At 42.4% G+C, this 17,774-nt stretch overlaps 1 protein-coding gene and 1 pseudogene across 1 annotated transcript; one reads left to right on the top strand and one right to left on the bottom strand.

The window, feature by feature from the left end:
- Window positions 1-13,695: 13,695 nt before the first annotated feature.
- LOC133753711 (casein kinase I-like) lies at window positions 13,696-14,664 on the bottom strand. Its single transcript, XM_062184395.1, has one exon. It carries the CDS (start codon window positions 14,662-14,664, stop codon window positions 13,696-13,698), a length of 969 nt encoding a protein of 322 aa, XP_062040379.1.
- A 1,118-nt stretch (window positions 14,665-15,782) lies between these two features.
- LOC133753385 (arf-GAP domain and FG repeat-containing protein 1-like) lies at window positions 15,783-17,521 on the top strand (annotated as a pseudogene).
- The last annotated feature ends 253 nt before the right edge of the window (window positions 17,522-17,774 follow it).

A 17,774-nucleotide genomic window follows, 5' to 3' on the forward strand; every position in this document is an offset into this window, starting at 1 on the left:
CCTGGACACATGCAACCTACCTAAATTGAACCACGAAGACATAGAAAACGTAAACAGACCCATAACTGAGACAGAAATTGAAACAGTAAGAAAGGCCCTCCCAACAAAGAACATCACAGGACCAGATGGATTCACTGCTGAGTTCTACCAGACATTTAAAGAAGAACTAACTCCAATTCTTCTCAAACTATTCAGAACAATCAAAACACAGGGAATCCTCCCAAATTCTTTCTATGAAGCAAGCATCACCTTAATCCCTAAGGCGGAAAAAGATGTAGCAGAGAAAGAAAATTACAGACCAATATCCCTGATGAACATAGATGCAAAAATCCTCAATAAAATTCTCGTCAATAGCATGCAACAACACATCAGAAAGATCATCCACCCAGACCAAGTGGGATTTATCCCTGGTATGCAGGGATGGTTTAATGTTCGCAAATCAATCAATGTGATACACCACATTAACAGACTGCAGAAGAAAAACCATATGACTATCTCAATAGACACAGAGAAAGCATTCGATAAAATTCAACACAGTTTCATGATGAAAACCCTAAGCAAACTGGGTATAGAAGGAACATTCCTCAATACAATCAAAGCAATTTATGAAAAACACACGGCCAGCATCCTATTGAATGGGGAAAAGTTGGAAGCATTTCCACTGAGATCTGGTACTAGACAGGGATGCCCACTCTCACCACTGCTATTCAACATAGTTCTGGAAGTTTTAGCCAGAGCCAGCAGGCAAGAAAAAGAAATTAAAGGGATACAAATTGGGAAGGAAAAAGTCAAACTATCGCTCTTTGCAGACAACATGATTCTTTTTTAGGGGATCCAAAGAACTCTACTAAGAGACTATTGGAACTCATAGAAGAGTTTGGCAAAGTAGCAGGATATAACATCAATGCACAAAAATCAATAGCCTTTGTATACACAGGCAATACCACAGCTGAGAAAGAACTTCTAAGATCAATCCCATTCACAATAGCCATAAAAACGATAAATACCTTGGAATAAACTTAACCAAGGATGTTAAAGATTTCTATGATGAGAATTACAAAACCTTAAAGGAAGAAATAGAAAAGGATACCAAAAAATGGAAAAATCTTCCATGCTCATGGATTGGAAGAATCAACATCATCAAAATGTCCATTCTCCCAAAAGCAATTTATAGATTCAGTGTGATACCAATCAAAATACCAAAGACATTCTTCTCAGATCTCGAAAAAATGATGCTGAAATTCATATGGAGATGCAGGAGACCTCGAATAGCTAAAGCAATTTTGTACAACAAAAACAAAGCTGGAGGCATCACAATACCAGATTTCACAACATACTACAGGGCGGTTGTAATCAAAACAGCATGGTACTTGTACAGAAGCAGATGGATAGACCAATGGAACAAAATAGAAACACCAGAAATCAACCCAAACATCTACAGCCCACTTATATTTGAACAAGGATCTAAAACCAATTCCTGGAGTAAGGACAATCTATTCAATAAATGGTGCTGGGAAAACTGGATTTTCACATGCAGAAGCATGAAGCAAGACCCCTACCTTTCAGCTTACACAAAAATCCACTCAACATGGATTAAAGACCTTAATCTATAACCCGACACCATCAAGTTATTACAGAACATTGGAGAAACCCTCCAAAATATAGGTACCGGCAAAGTCTGCTTGGAAAAAACCCAGGAAGCACAGGTAGCCAAAGCCAAAATTATCATTTGGGATTGCATCAAATTGAGAAGTTTCTGTACTGCAAACGAAACAGACAAAAGTGAAGAGGGAACCAACAGATTGGGAGAAATTATTTGCAAACCATGCAGCCAAGAAAGGATTAATAACCAGAATCTACAAAGAAATCAACAAAATCCACAACAACGAAACAAACAACCCACTTAAGAGATGGGCCAAGGAACTCAATAGACATTTTTCCAAAGAGGAAATTAAAATGGCCAACAGGCACATGAAAAAATGTTCAACATCACTAGCAATCAGGGAAATGCAAATCAAAACCACAATGAGGTTTCACCTCATCCCGGTTACAATGGCTCACATTCAGAAATCTACCAACAATAGATGCAGGAGAGGATGTGGGGAAAAAGGGACACTAACCCACTGTTGGTGGAAATGTAATCTGGTAAAGCCGCTATGGAAGTCAGTCTGGAGATTCCTCAGAAACCTGAATATAACCATACCACAAAACCAAGCCATCCCACTCCTTGGAATTTACCCAAAGGAAATTAGATTGGAAAAAAAAGCTGTCTGCACCTTAATGTTAATTGCAGCTCATTTCACAATAGCTAAGACCTGGCATCAACCCAAATGCTCATCAACAGTAGAATGGATAAAGATATTATGGGAAGTGTACTCTATAGAATACTATGCAGCAGTCAAAAACAATGAAATCTGGTCATTTGCAACAAAATGGAGGAATCAGGAAAACATCATGCTGAGTGAAATAAGATAGTCCCAAATGGACAAATATCATATGTCCTCCCTGATTGGTGACAATTAACCGAGCACCAAAAAGGAAACCTGTTGAAATGAAATGGGCACTATGAGAAACAGTGACTTCATCGGCCCATGTCCTGATGGTTGATGTAAACTTAATACTTTATCCTTTTTTTTTTAGTATTTTTTTGTTCTACTTAATACTATTGGTTGCAGTCTGTAATTAACATACAATTATTCTTAGGTATTTAAATTAAACTTAAAAGTGATCTCTGTTAAATATAAGAGTGGGGAAAAGAGAGGGAGGAGATGTGCAATTTGGGACATGCTCAAGCTGTCTTTCCCCAAATGGTGGAGTTAGAAACGTGCCAGGGGATTCCAATTCAATGCCATCAAGATGGCATGTATCAATGTCATCTCACTAGTCAAAGTGATAATTTCAGTTCACAAGTGATCACACTGATAGGTTCTAGAGTCAAAGGGCTCACACAAACAAGACTAGTGTCTGCTAATACTAACTGATAGAATCAAAAAGGGAGAGAGTGATCCAACATGGGAAGCAGGATACACAGCAGACTCATAGAATGGCAGATGTCCTAAACAGCACTCTGGTCTCAGAATCAGCCCTTAAGGCATTTGGATCTGGCTGAAGAGCCCATGAGAGTATTTTATGCATGGAATGCCAAGACACTCTGGCAACAACAACAACAAAATCGACCTAAATGAAAGATCTCTGAAAGTGAGATCCCAGTGGGAAGAACAGGGCCATCAAAGAAGGAGGTGTTGGACCTCTCAGTTGCAGAGATGCCCACTTGCTCGGGAGGACGCCCAAAGATCCAGACTCCAGACCAGTTGATGCAAAAAGCACGAGGTTTTTATTGAACATTTGCGCAAACGGACCCCCACCTCAGGCGGTGAGGAGCCCTGAGCGGCAGTTTCACACAGGTTATATAGGCAACGAATTAGCATATTCCTAATGTGCATGCGTAGGATTGGTCAGTTCAGAGGGACCATTAGCATATGGGAGAATGCTGGCGAAGAATGCTGGTGGAGAGTGCTGGTGTAAAATGCAGAGGTGGCACGGGATTGGCTGGTTCGGAGGGACAATTAGCATACCGGAGAATGCTGAGGGAGAGTGCTGAGGTGTTATAGGATTGGCCGGTCGCAGTGACATCATAAGTGCGCGCCTAGAGACTCTCCGAAGGGGAGGGGCAGCTCTGCTCTAGGCGCGCCCAGAGGTTTCCCGGAGGGGAGGGGCAGTTCTGCTCTGGGCGTGCCTAGAGGTTCTCTGAAGGGGATTGACTTTTCCTTCCCAGAGAACGTCCTGCCCGCTAGACTCTGGGGAACATCTAACCTCTTAAGAAGCCCCTGATATTTGCCCAGGCCTAGTTTCTTGTCCCTCTCCCCCATAAGGGTCCTTCAGAGGTACCTTTCTCTGAAGGGAGTGAACTTCCACTTTGACTATGTCCCTGTCGGAATAAGATCGAAGTCGGCGAACTCAAAGGCTTCCATAGCCTTGGCAACTCATGACAAGAGCCTAGGGTGATTACTGATGCCATAAACAAGAGTGTCAATTTGTTAATTCAACAACAGTAGTCACTGTGCTCTTACTCCTCATGTAGGATTTCTGTCCTTAATGTGTTGTTCAATATGAATTAATGCTATAACTAGTACTGAAACAGTATTTTAGACTTTATGTTCTGTGTGGGCGCAAATTGATGAAATATTTACTTAATGTATACTAAATGGATCTTATGTATATAAAGATAATTGAAAATGAATTGATGTGAATGGAATGGGAGAGGGAGCGGGAGTTAGGAAGGTTGCTGGCAGGAGGGAAGTTGTGGGGGGGAAGCCATTGTAATCAATTAATTGTACTTTGGAAATTTATATTTGCTAAATAAAAGTTTAAAAAAATGAAAAGGAAAGAAAGGAATAAAGAAAAAATGAAAGAATGAAAGAAAGAAAGAGAGAGAAAGAGAGAGGAACTCTGCCCTCCTGGCTATATTCATGGGAGTTTCTTATTTTTCCTTTCTAATAAACCTTTTTTTAAAAAAAATTACCTTCTAGTGTGTTCATCTGCTTCATACTTCATCACAGATAGAGCAGCTTTCCAGTGTTCATCTCAGCAGTGTGTCTTGGTGTAGTGGCCAGGGGACTCTCCCTTTGACTGCACTGAACCGTACAACTGACCTCTCTACAAACATTAGTTCTAAGATCTTTGGTTGAATCTCTTTTCTCTGAGGCTTACTGCCAAATTCAGGCTTATGAAATATGACTGAAGGTCAGGGGAGGTAGTATTCCTGTGTCAGGGTGGCCAGCATCCTGAAGGAGTATGTCCACTGGGGCTGATCATGAGTGGTTTACCAGAATTCCAACAAAACTAAGGCTGTCATGCTTGTACCAGTGTCTCTCCCATTGCCGTTATGGACATGGGAGAGGAGCCTTTGCCCTGCAAACAGGTGGGAGTGGGATAGTTAGGAGACAGCTTAACTTATCCCAGACTAGGAGGAGCAAGACTGGGACAAACTTCTCTCCCCATATGTCTTATAGATGGACAAAACAGAATCCAAAACTACTTCAGTCATATCCACACTGGGGTGCATTCTTAAGAACTGGAAAACTTTCTGTCTCCAAGCCTTGCAGAAGTATTTAGTCTTTCTGTGCCAGCAGGTCTGGAGAGAATACCTATCAGAAGATGGGGAGAGATGGCCTCCAGAGTGAATACACATTACAATATCACCTTAATAGTGATATAATGTATATAATAAGTGGGAAAGTGGAGTGAAATCCCCTATGTTAAACTTCCTTTGCATTAAGAAATAATCCATACTTGTGCCAAAAATGCTGGATAGACCTCAAGCTACTGACAGTTATCACTTCTGATGCCCCACTGCGGCTATGCTTAAAAGAGAAAGATCACAATTTCAAAAGGCTAGGTCCTCTGAGGAGGAAGCCTCTCCATCCCCTTCTCCCGTTTGTTCAAATACAAACTCAGCGGGAGATCAAGCCTCCAGCAAAAGAAATTTCTGCCTGTCTTTTGTAGGTAAAGAAGCCACAGGTTCAGGAGAGTATGTCTTAGGGGAAAGAACTCCTTTTCCTCCTCTTCCACCCTCTTCTAAATACTATCCCTCAGTAAAGGGAGTTAATCTAAGATTATGTCCCTTGCAAGAAGTGTGAAATGGGGAGTTTAGATCAACTACAGCACATGTCTATTTTTCCTTCAGGACTAAGAACAGATTAAAACAAACTAGGTGAATTCTCTGATGACTCAGATAAACATATTGCTGCATTTGCAAACTTGATGCAGATATTTGACTTGGAAGGATTATTTTTGATCCTAAATCTAACTTTAACTACTGATGAATTGGAAGCAGCTTTAAAGGCAGTTGAAATGTTTACAGATTACTCATTTCATGGATCATAACAATTACTTGGATGATAATGACACACCATATCCTTCTGGCCAGGAAGCAATTCCCTATGAGGACACAAAGTGAAGCTATGAATGTCCCATGGGAAAATGGAATGTAAAGTATCTTGAAAATTTCATCCTTGAAGGGAAGAATAGGTTGAGTTTTAATTGCTGTCCCTGTTAAGATTTATCTTAAAGATCCTAACTCCTTTCCTCATCCGTGACAATACCTTTTTTTTTATTAAACTTTTATTTAATGAATATAAATTTCCAAAGTACAGCTCATGGGTTACAATGGCTTCCCCCTCCCAAAACTTCCCTCCCAACCACAACCCTCCCCTTTCCCGCTCCCTCTCCCCTTCCAATCACATCATGATTCATTTTCAATTCTCTTTATATACAAAAGATCAGTTTAGTATAAATTAGGTAACGATTTCAACAGTTTGCCCCCATATAGCAACACAAAGTGAAAAAAAATACTGTTGGAGTACTAGTTATAGCATTAAATAACAGTGTACAGCACATTAAAGGCAGAGATCCTACATAATATTTTTTTAAAAATTAATTAATTTTCTGTGCCATTTCCAATTTAACACCAGGTTGTTTTTTTTTTTTCATTTCCAATTATCTTTATATACAGGAGATCGATTCAGTATATAATTAGTAAAGATCTCATCAGTTTGTACCCACGCAGAAACACAAAGTGTAAAAATACTGTTTCAGTACTAGTTATAGCATCACTGCACATTAGACAACACTTTAAGGACAGATCCGACATGGGATGTAAGTACACGGTGACTCCTGCTGCTGACTTAACAATTTGACACTCCTGTTCATGGCGTCAGTAATCTCCCTAGGCTCTAGTCATGAGTTGCCAGGGCTATGGAAGCCTTTAGGGTTCGCTGACTTTGATCTTATTCCGATAGGGTCACAGTCAAAGTGGAATTTCTCTCCTCCCTTCAGAGAAAGGTACCTCCTTCTTTGATGGCCCCGTTCTTTCCACTGGGATCTCACTAACAGAGATCTTTCATTTAGGTTCTTCTTCTTTTTTTCTTTTCCATGGTATCTTGGCTTTCCATGCCTACAATGCTCTCATGGGCTCTTCAGCCAGATCCGAATGCCTTAAGGGCTGATTCTGAGGCCAGAGTGTTGTTTAGGACATCTGCCATTCTATGAGTCTGCTGTGTATCCCACTTCCCATGCTGGATCTTTCTCTCCCTTTTTGATTCTATCAGTTAGTATTAGCAGACACTTGTCTTGTTTGTGTGATCCCTTTGTTTCTTAGACCTATCCAAGCCATCAAATGTGAACTGAAATTGATCACTTGGACTAGTGAGATGGCATCGTGACAATACCTTTTAAGACCTGATACAGTTGGAGGCTAGCCTCTACTCTCAATCAGGCTTTTGAGTTCCCAGAATAAAGGTGTTACATGAGCTATTACAGGATTTTAGGAGGCCCTGAGATCTGAGATTGTCTATTATAGACTGAAGTCCCATATAAGTATGTGACAATACCTTTTAAGACCTGATACTTATATGGGACTTCAGTCTATAATAGACAATCTCAGATCTCAGGGCCTCCTAAAATCCTGTAATAGCTCATGTAACACCTTTATTCTGGGAACTCAAAAGCCTGATTGAGAGTGGAGGCTAGCCTCCAACTTATTAATAAGGCAGTAGTCTCCATTCACCAGTGATCCTCAATCATTGTACCTTACTGATACAGATTGCTGAGGATGCTGAATGGTTTACAGTGTTTGACTTAAAACGATGCCTGCTTCTGCATTCCCTTGCATCCTGACTGCCAATATTTAATTGCCTTCGAGGATTCCTCAGATCAGGCCCCCCAGTAAACGTGGACTGCCCTCCCCCAGGGGCTTTGAGATAGTCCCCACACTTTGGGGCAGGCTCTCTCCAATGACCTTTCTGATTTCTCATGGCACAATATGTGGATGATCTTTTGTTATGTGCTTATACCAAACAGCCACAAAAGAGCATGACAGTCCTTCTCAATTTCTTGGATAAACGAGGATACAAAGTTTCTAAAAGAAAGGCATAACTGTGTCAACAGACTGTGAAATATCTGGGACTAGTTCTCTCATAAGGAACCAGGGCACCAAGTGAGAAAAGGATTAAAAAAAATTTCTCTTACCCTCCTTTTAGAACTTTTAAACAACTCAGAAATTTCCTGGGGGTAACTGGCTTCTGTAGACTATGACTACCAGGGTATGGAGAGATTTTCCATCCTCTGTATCAGATTATTAAGGGTACACTGGCCAGTAGCACTCATTTCCTGACATGGTAGCCACAGGCCTGAAATACTTATGAACTATTAAAAGAGACTTTTTTAAAAGCCCCTTCCTTAAGTATCCCAATGGGATAGACTTTCAATTTATATATCACCAAGAAAAAAGAAATCATTTAGGGCTCATAACTCAGACTAGAGGGCTAGCAGAGCAAACTGTAGGACATTTAAGCAAGGCACTTGATGTAGTGGCTAAGGGATGGCCAGCTTGTTTGTGAGCTGTACCACTGCAATTCTTTTGATCCCAAAGCCACCAAATTGACTTGTAGTAGTTTTTTAACAGTATATTCCCCACACCATGTTTCCAAATTGCTGATTTCAAAAGGGAGCCTGTCGTTCACTGATAACTGCCTATTAAAATACCAGGCCATACAGTTAGAGGGTCCTGCTACTCAGGTTAAAACCTGTCCTTCTCTAAATCCTGCTACATTTCTCCCCAAAGAGACCAGGGAATCATGATTGAGAGTGGATAGTACTACAATCTTACACAGTCAGGGAGAATTTAAAGGAAGCACCCCTAGAAAATCTGGACTGGACTCTTTTAACTGGTGGCTCTTCCTTTATAGACAAAGAGATGCAAAGGACACGATATACTACAGTGACTATCAATGATATCATAGAGAGTTCCACCCTTCCCTCTGGAACTAGTGTTCTGCTGGATGAATTAATTGCTCTTACCAGGGTTTTGGAACTAAGTGAAAATAAGTGATTAAATAAATGCTTTGAATGCAGATATTATTTCCTCGTCCTACATACCCACACAACCATCTGAAATGAGAGAAAGTTCCTTACAACAAGTGGGTGCCCTATTGAGTACCATCAGGAAATTTATAAATCCCTGACTTTGGTTTTTCCATCCCAGGAGGTGTGGTAATGCATTATAGGGGACATCAGAAGGGAGCAAATTCAATATCAGAGGTAACTAGAGAGCTAACTTGGCAGTCAAGCTACTACTAACTAAAACTTCTCCAGGGAAGAGCATAAAATTACTATCTTGCTATGGGAACTTCCTCAGGGGAAGACAAAGCACCAATATAGCCCAATAGCGACTGAACAAGCTTTGTGGGAAGGGCTCACCCTTCAGCTTTCAGGATGGTTACACTATAAAGATGGAAAGTTGTTGCTCCTTTCTGCTAATGGAAATAATTAACACACTCCTTCAAACTTTCCATCTGGGAGGAAAAAAAACTTTTTGGCTGGCTGGCAGGCTTTTACTGGACCTAAAATAAGAGGAACAACTGAGGAAGTGGTAAATGCATATGAGTTATGCCTCCCCCCGCAAAAAAAATTTCTCAAACTTATAAGTTAACCCCACCTTGGAGTACAAAGAATGGGGCCTTATCCAGGACAGGACTGTCTATTTCACTCACATACAGTAAATTTTAAAAGAGTGACAAATTATTAGATCTATAGTAGTAGTTCATTCTTAACAACTGGTTTGAAAAACACTTGAATTTATATATAGTAAAGGACCTGTCATACCTTTCCCTCCTCTCTTTACTCCTCCTCCCCAACCCCAGCCTTACTTCCTCCCTTCTGTTGAGACCCTTGGTGCCAACAAGACACTTCCAGATTCCTTGCAATGCAAATGGCAAAACAGATAATCTGCACAGGGCAGCTATGAAACAGATAAGAGGAAAGTTCCCTGAGGCTTCAAAAAACCCCTTACTTTTCTGCCAGCTGCCTTCTACCCTGCTCCCTGTAGTGGCAAATTCCCTCCTTGACCAGATAAAACCTGAGCTCTAAATGTGCTTTGCACAGCAGTCTCTTTGCAAGAACAGACTGTCACCAACCTCTTTGCATCAAATAAAGCAACCTGTCTCTGTTGAAATCAGTCTCTATCTCCTTTTTCCATCTCTTCTTTCTGGGAGTACAAAAGGTCAGAGCCCTGAGCTATTCCAAACCTAACATGTAGTAATACTAACTCTTGTTGGTTTACAGTTTTAACAGACTTAACCAATGTGCAGAGGCCTCTACAAGCCACCACAATTAGGAAATGGGACATTTCTTTTCTTTCTTTTTTTTTTTTTGACAGGCAGAGTTAGACAGTGAGAGAGAGAGAGAGAGACAGAGAGAGAGACAGAGAGAAAGGTCTTCCTTCCATTGATTCACCCCCCAAATGGTTGCTACTGCTGGTGCGTTGCACCGATTTGAAGCCAGGAGCCAGGTGCTTCTTCCGGGTCTCTCATGTGGGTGCAGGGGCCCAAGCACTTGGGCCATCCTCCACTGCCTTCCTGGGCCACAGCAGAGAGCTGGAGTGGAAGAGGAGCAACCGGGGCAGAATCTGGTGCCCCCCCCCCCCAACCTGGACTAGAACCCTGGGTGCCGGCACCGCAGGTGGAGGATTAGCCTAGTGAGCCACGTGCCGGCCAGGACATTTCAATCACTGCAAAACATGCCCTCTTTTGGACCTTGTATAATAGCATTAAGTAATAAATTCATATTCAGAAAAATACTCAGAAGTATATTTATGACCAACAGAAGAAATAGTAAAGATAACACTTTAGGGCAAAGAATATTACACATGATGGAATATCAGAAAGAACATTAAATATTAGATACTAGAGGGGCTGGCGCTGTGATGTAGTGGGTAAAGCCGCCACCTGCAGAGCAGGCATCCCATATGGGTGCTGGTTGGAATCCCGGCAGCTCCACTTCTGATCCAGCTCTCTGCTATAGCCTGGGAAAGCAGAAAATGGCCCAAGTGCTTGGGCCCCTGCACCCATGTGGAAGACCCAGAAGCTCCTGGTTCTTGGCTTTGGATCAGCTCAGCTCCACCTGTCGTGGCCACTTTAAGAGTGAAGCAGAGGATGGAAGACATTTCTCTCTATTTCTCCCTCTCTCTGTCTGCAACAGTACCTCTCAAAAAAATTTATTAAAATCCTAAAAATAAATTATTCAGATTTCTCTATTCAGAGAACTGGCCATGGGAACTTTAAGAAAAAAATTAATTAAAAAAATAAACTAGACACATGTAGGTAATTTTTTCTTCTCTTTTGGAGATTCTTCAAAATACATTTGGCACGCATTTTTTTTTGAAATTCAAAATTTTTATCCACTAAGGGAAACAGTTTGGCAGCTTTTTATGAAGACAAGCATACATATTGCAATGCCACTCTTAGGCCCCCCATAAAATGAAAATTATGTCACTATAAAATGACATATCTTTATTGATAGTACCTTCACTCCTAGGCAATTATAACCCTGAACAGACTAAGTTTTCTTCAAGTTACAAAAGATTACCAAAATGATATATTCAACTGATGTCATAATATTGGCAACAAAATGCAGAAAACTTTTGAAACACAGCAAATGGAAAGGTTCAGAAACACATTTTTATTAATGGGAACAGTCAGAAACAAAAAAAAATTTTGTACTGAATTATTTCATTTACCAGACATTTTGAAATGGGTCAATCTACAGGGACTGAGAGCATATTAGTTGTTCCAGTGTTTTATTTTAATAAAATGATAAATAATAAAAGATTTTTAAATTAAATCTTGGAGAATGCATTACAAGTAAAGCTGTACTTTAAAAAATCTTTCGGCCCAGCTTCCAAAGTGACCACCACTGCTGAGAGGACGGCCAAGTAGGGCCATTAACATTGCAGACAGAACTTAAATTTCCTGTTAGAGATGCCACCTGCCTTTACCTGGCCAGCTCTCCTCCCAGGCCAGCTAGGTAATGGACATCAACATGGTGCCTTCCCCAAAGAGGGTCACACCTCCCTTAGGATGTACTCCATGTGAAGAGATAGACAAGTCTGGGCCTCATTAATGACAAGGCCTTAAAGTCCACCAGATTATTATCAAACCCCTTCTGTCAGTTTCTATTTGCCTCTCAATCAGAAAACTTAGTTGTGGCTTAGATAGCAGCTTCTTATGTCCTCTAGTAATGACTCTGTCCTTTGTTCTACATCCTGTCTAGCCCACTTGGGGCCTCATTCCTTTATAATCATAGCCTCTACTCTTAATCAATGGCTCCACTCCCAACCTGTGTGTATTGACGGTCCTCTTCCTCACTTAATGTTGTATGATTGTTCAGAATCTCTCTACAGACAAATCCCCCTACCTGCAAAAAGATGAGTGACTTTTCGCCAGGTCTTGGCTGGATCAGCTTTAAGCCACATCCATCAAACTGTCCTCACAAGGGTCCAGGGACCCCTGCCATTTCCTCTCCTCTATGAAATCCTCTCATTACCTGGTTAATGCCACTCATAGCATCATTGGTTGCTATTCTCACCCTGTCTTCATATTACTGTGTTTTTAAGTATTTACGGGAGTTGATAATGAAAGGAACCAAGGCCTTCAGCAACCAGGCATCCAGCCAAATGCTGCTACATGGATATACTCAGCTCTCTACCCAGGAGACAGCGGCTTGAGACATCACCTCATGCCAGCAGAGAGTACCTCTTTGCCCCATGTCAGCAGGAAATAGCTCTAAAGACAGATCATCCTCCCTCTACTCCTCCTGGATTTTTGGGACTAATGTAATCCCATACAATTCCTGCCTTATAAAAAACAAAAGAGGGGAATGTTAGTAAAATGTCGCAGTCTTATCTATGGTGCAATCTACACCCTGACACCATCCTAGGCTCTAACCCCCGCCGCCATTGCTGGAAGCCAGGTGGCCACATGGCCCAACCACCAGTGTCAGCCCCACCCCCATCCAAATGGGATTTGCTGCTCCTACTTTCCTGCCCGCCCTCTGGAAAAGTTTTAAAAGGACCTGTTCCTGAACACGTGGCTCTCTTTCTCCCCATCTCCTGATCTCTCTCTCTCTCTCAGTTTCTGGAGCTCTCTCTCTTACACTCTCCTTCTCCCTCTTTCTCCTTCTTCACCCCTTCCCTTCAGTCTGTTGGGTTTCCTCCAATAAACCCTTTCCTTAAAAAAAAGAAATCTTTATGAAGATGTTTCACTTCAGATGCTATTTCTAGCCCAGGTAAGCAAGCACTTTCACGAGATTCATATACTGGAGTCTTTGCTTGCTACTCTATTACCTGAAAGGCAAATAAGAAGCCAGACATTTTATGAATGTTTTAAGTGACCAGATTGCAAACTCTAAGGTTGGAAAAAACATTAAGTATGCACAATTGTGAGAATTAGCAATCATCACAGCTGTGGATGAAAACTGTCATTCTTTTGAGATTCCAATGTATTATAGTTCAGAACAAAGAGCTTACTAAAAAATTGGTGTAGCAAAATTTCTCCACCAATTTGTGTGTATCAAGCATTTAGTTAACTTTCCCTCTTGAAATACAGAATACAACACCAGATACCATGTTTCACTATTTCAGTTAAGATTCACAATTACATTGATTACAAATCAGAATAGTACCACCAAAATGCTAGGGACAAGTGTTTAATGACATTAAGATCTTAACATGAAGGAAGTGACTGTCCACAATCATGAATTCATATAGATATGACTGGAAATATGTAGACTTGGGGAGAAACAAATGCTGCTGAAATCATCAGCTCCGCTTCTTCTGATCCACAAGTCATGTTTAAAAACCTAAGTGAATTTGGGCTGCTGACCATATTCACTGCAAGAATCCGACTGCTGTGCTACATCCTGCTTTAACAGTGCCCAGTCAAAGGTGCAGTCACATGGGTCAGTCAGGGTCTCCAAAAGCGAGCGGAATAGCTGCCTCAGATATCTGTAATCCGGAGTTTCATCAAAGTGCAGTGCATGACAATACTTAAAGTAAGTAGCAAACTCGGCAGGTAATCCTTCGCATAAAACTTCTACAGAAATGGACATCTTCTTTTCAATAACTTTTTCACGGTGTTGTTTCTTTGTGGCAGCCTTTATTCCTTGCCAGGGTAGACCACTTCTAAGAAAATACACTAAAACATATCCTATTGACTCCATGTCATCTCGGCGACTTTGCTCAATGCCAAGATGTGTGTGGATGGCCGCATACAGAGGAGTGCCAGTGAGGTATTTAAGTTTTCTGTATGGTATGTGCTTCCTGGTGCTGCTGGATATATACTTTTTGGCCAAGCCAAAATCAACAAGGAATACTTTATTGCGGTGGCGCCCTGTACCAATAAGGAAGTTTTGCGGCTTAATGTCTCTGTGTATGATGTTCTTTGTGTGAACGTATTCAATTCTACTGATCATCTGGTCAGCCAACATAAGAACAGTTTTCATGGTGAACTTCCGTGAACAGAAATTGAAGAGGTCTTCCAGGCTAGGTCCCAGAAGATCCATGACTAGGGCATTATAGCCTCTATCCTGACCAAACCACTTTATACGGGGGATGCCAACCCCACCCTGCAGAAGCTTGTAGAACTTGCTCTCAATCAGTAACTGGGGGTACTTGGCATCCTGTGACTCTAGTTTCACTGCCACTTCCTCTCCATTGGTGATATTAACCGAGTGATAAACCACTCCGAAGGAGCCGGACCCGATCCTCCTTACCAGTCTGTACTTCTCCCCCACAGTGAATTCTGTCATGGTGCTGCTGAAGCTCGTCATGCCGACAGATGATGGTGGCGGCAGCTAAACAGGAACACCACTGAGGGGATGATTGAGGCCTCTGGGGCCCATCCACAGGCAGGGCTGTGGATCCGGGCAGCGGAAAGCAGAGGACCGACGCCTTTCCCGCTGTTTCAGGACCTAGAATCGGCAGACGAGAACTGATCACCGTGGCTCAGTGAGGTCTCTCCCTGACAGGCCGCCCCCCTGGGAAACAAGGGTTTCTAAGCGGAGTCCCTTTTCGCTGGGCAGCTTCTCTACCTGTCTTTCTGGTCGATGGCTTTGGCTGGAAAGGCAGTCGAAGAGTCAGGTTGCGACGACACTGGCGCCGTTGCTCACAGAACTTCTGTCAACCCGCAGACTCTGGCCTTTTTTTATTCAGCCTCCAAGCAACGCAAACCTTCTTAGAATTCCAGAGTCATTGTTTGCTAGCACAGAGCACTGTGGGAACGGGCTTGCACCACCATTTTTAAAAGCACATTTTTATTTCCTTTATGGTTTCTAACAATCATTTATTTAGACATATGGTAGATAAGCAAGAAATAATTGAAAAAAATAGCGAGTTCCAATTTCCCTTCACCAATTCTAATGTTAACATCTGACATAACTATAATACATCATGAATCCCCAGAAACTGAGGTTGACACCTTGTAACTAAGCTACAGGCATTATGTAGATTTCAGCAATTTTTATGCATCTCATCCTCTCTCTCTCTCTCTCTCTCTCTCTCTCTCTGTATTTGTATAACCACCACAGTAATCTAGATAGAGAACTTTCCAGAACTGTATAGGAATTCTTACAGCCATGTGGTGGCATCCCTTTCTCTAATCTGTTATAAATACTAATACTAATGTTTTCCAAGTGTAAAATGTTGTCATTTAGGAGATGTCAGAAATGTGGCGGTGGTGATGGTGTTCCCGGGCTGGCCAGTTGGTATAGCCACTCAGTATGCACTCCACAGCATCAGAGCCGTGTCAAGCCCAGTCGAACCAAGCCGCGGGAGCAAGGTTCGGGGAGGGTGGTGCACGCTGACTGAGGGTGGCGGCCGGGGCCAGGGCGGCCCATGGGACCGCAGGCCCCGACACAGCGTGGCCCAGTTCCAGGCCCTGCCAGCAACCATGGCTGCCAGCACAAAGCAGAAGCAGGAGGAGAAGCACCTGAAGATGCTGCAGGACAAGATGGTGGGCTCCTTCATCTTCCAGCAGCCTGCAAGGGTTAAATGCACCGCATAGGGTGAAAGCTATCTCTATGACAACATTTGCACAACAGGAAATTGAATTCCTACAAAAACATGGAAATGAAGTCTATAAACAGATTTGGCTAGGCATTTCCAGACTTCAGGGATCCACAAAAAGTGAAAGTTTCTAAAAGAAAAACATGAAAAGAAGATACCACCAGAACAAGCCAAAGTGGTGGCATCAGTTCATGCATCTATTTCAGTAGCACAAACAACACACCTGAGGTCAAGCCACTGAAGTCTCTCTTAGGAGATGCTACACCAGCACCACACTTAAATAAGGGCACACTTAGTCAGTCCCCAGTTGTCGGTTGCTCCCAAGGGCAGCAGCAGGAAAAAAAGCGCTTTGACCTTTTAAGTGATCATGACTCAGACATCTTTGCTCTTTCAACTTCTCAGTCAACAGCCACAGCCAATTTTGTTAATTTTGCACATTTCAACAGTCACGCAGCTCAGAATTCTGCAAGTGCAGATTTTGCAAACTTTGAAGCATTTGGACAGTCTACTGCTTCGAGCAATTTTGGAGGTTTCCTCCACAGCAAGTCACTTCCTTTTCAGCCTCAAACTACAGGTGGAAGTGCTGGATCCATAAATGTTAATTTTGCTCATTTTGGTAACTTCCCCAAATTCTCCAGTGCTAATTTTGGAACCGTCAATACTTCCCAGAGTCATCAAACAGCATCAGTTGTTAGTAAAGTTTCAACAAGCAAAGCTGGTCTACCGACCGCAAATATGCAATCGTTGCTAATTTAGACAGCATCTTCAGTTCTGGGCAAGGTGATGATCAGGGGAGTGATTTTGGGACCACAAATAAAGCTCCTGTCGGTTCTGTGGTTTCAGCTCCCAGCCAGTCTAGTGCATCTTCAGACAACTATGAAGCCCTGGCAGAACTAGGCAGCGTTTTCAGTTCTGTAGCCACCTCCAGTAATGCGTATGCTTCCACAAGTAATGCCAGTAGCAATGTTTTTGGAACAGCGACAGTGGGTGCTTCTGCACAGACACAGCCAGCTGCTTCAAGTGTGCCTGCTCCATTTGGAGCTACGCCTTCCACAAATCCATTTGTTGCTGCTGCTGGTCCTTCTGTGGCATCTTCTACAAATCCATTTCAGACCAATGCCAGAGGAGCAAAAGTGGCAACCTTTGGTATTGCATCAATGAGCATGCCTGAGGGGTTCGGCACTCCTGCTCCCTATAGTCTTTGCACCAGCTTTAGTGGCAGTTTCCAGCAGCCTGCCTTCCCAGCCCAAGTAACTTTTCCTCAACAGAGAGCTTTTTCTCAACAGCCCAATGGTGCAGGTTTTGCAGATTTTGGACAAAGAAAACCAGTGGTAACCCCTTTCGGTCAAGTTGCAGCTGCTGAAGTATCTAGTAATCCTTTTATGACTGGTGCACCAACAGGACAGTTTCTAACAGGAAGCTCATCAACCAATCCTTTCTTATAGCCTTATATAGACACTTTACTGGAACGAACTTTTATGTGGTCGTATTACATCTCTCTGCCTCTTGCACCATTGTCTTGTTTCACTGATCTTAGCTTTAAACACAAGAGAAGTCTTTAAAAAGCCTGCATTGTGTATTAAACACCAGGTAATATGTGCAAAACAGAGGGCTCCAGTAACAGCTTTTTTTTTCTTTTTTTTTTCTTTTTAATTTTTGCAGGCAGAGTGGACAGTGAGAGAGAGACAGAGAGAAAGGTCTTCCTTTTGCCATTGGTTCACGCTCCAATGGCCGCCGCGGTAGGAGAGCTGCAGCCGGCGCACTGCGCTGATCCGATGGCAGGAGCCAGGTGCTTCTCCTGGTCTCCCATGGGGGTGCAGGACCCAAGGACTTGGGCCATCCTCCACTGCACTCCCTGGCCACAGCAGAGAGCTGG

Source organism: Lepus europaeus, chromosome X, assembly GCF_033115175.1.
Source record: "Lepus europaeus isolate LE1 chromosome X, mLepTim1.pri, whole genome shotgun sequence".
NCBI lineage: Eukaryota > Metazoa > Chordata > Mammalia > Lagomorpha > Leporidae > Lepus > Lepus europaeus.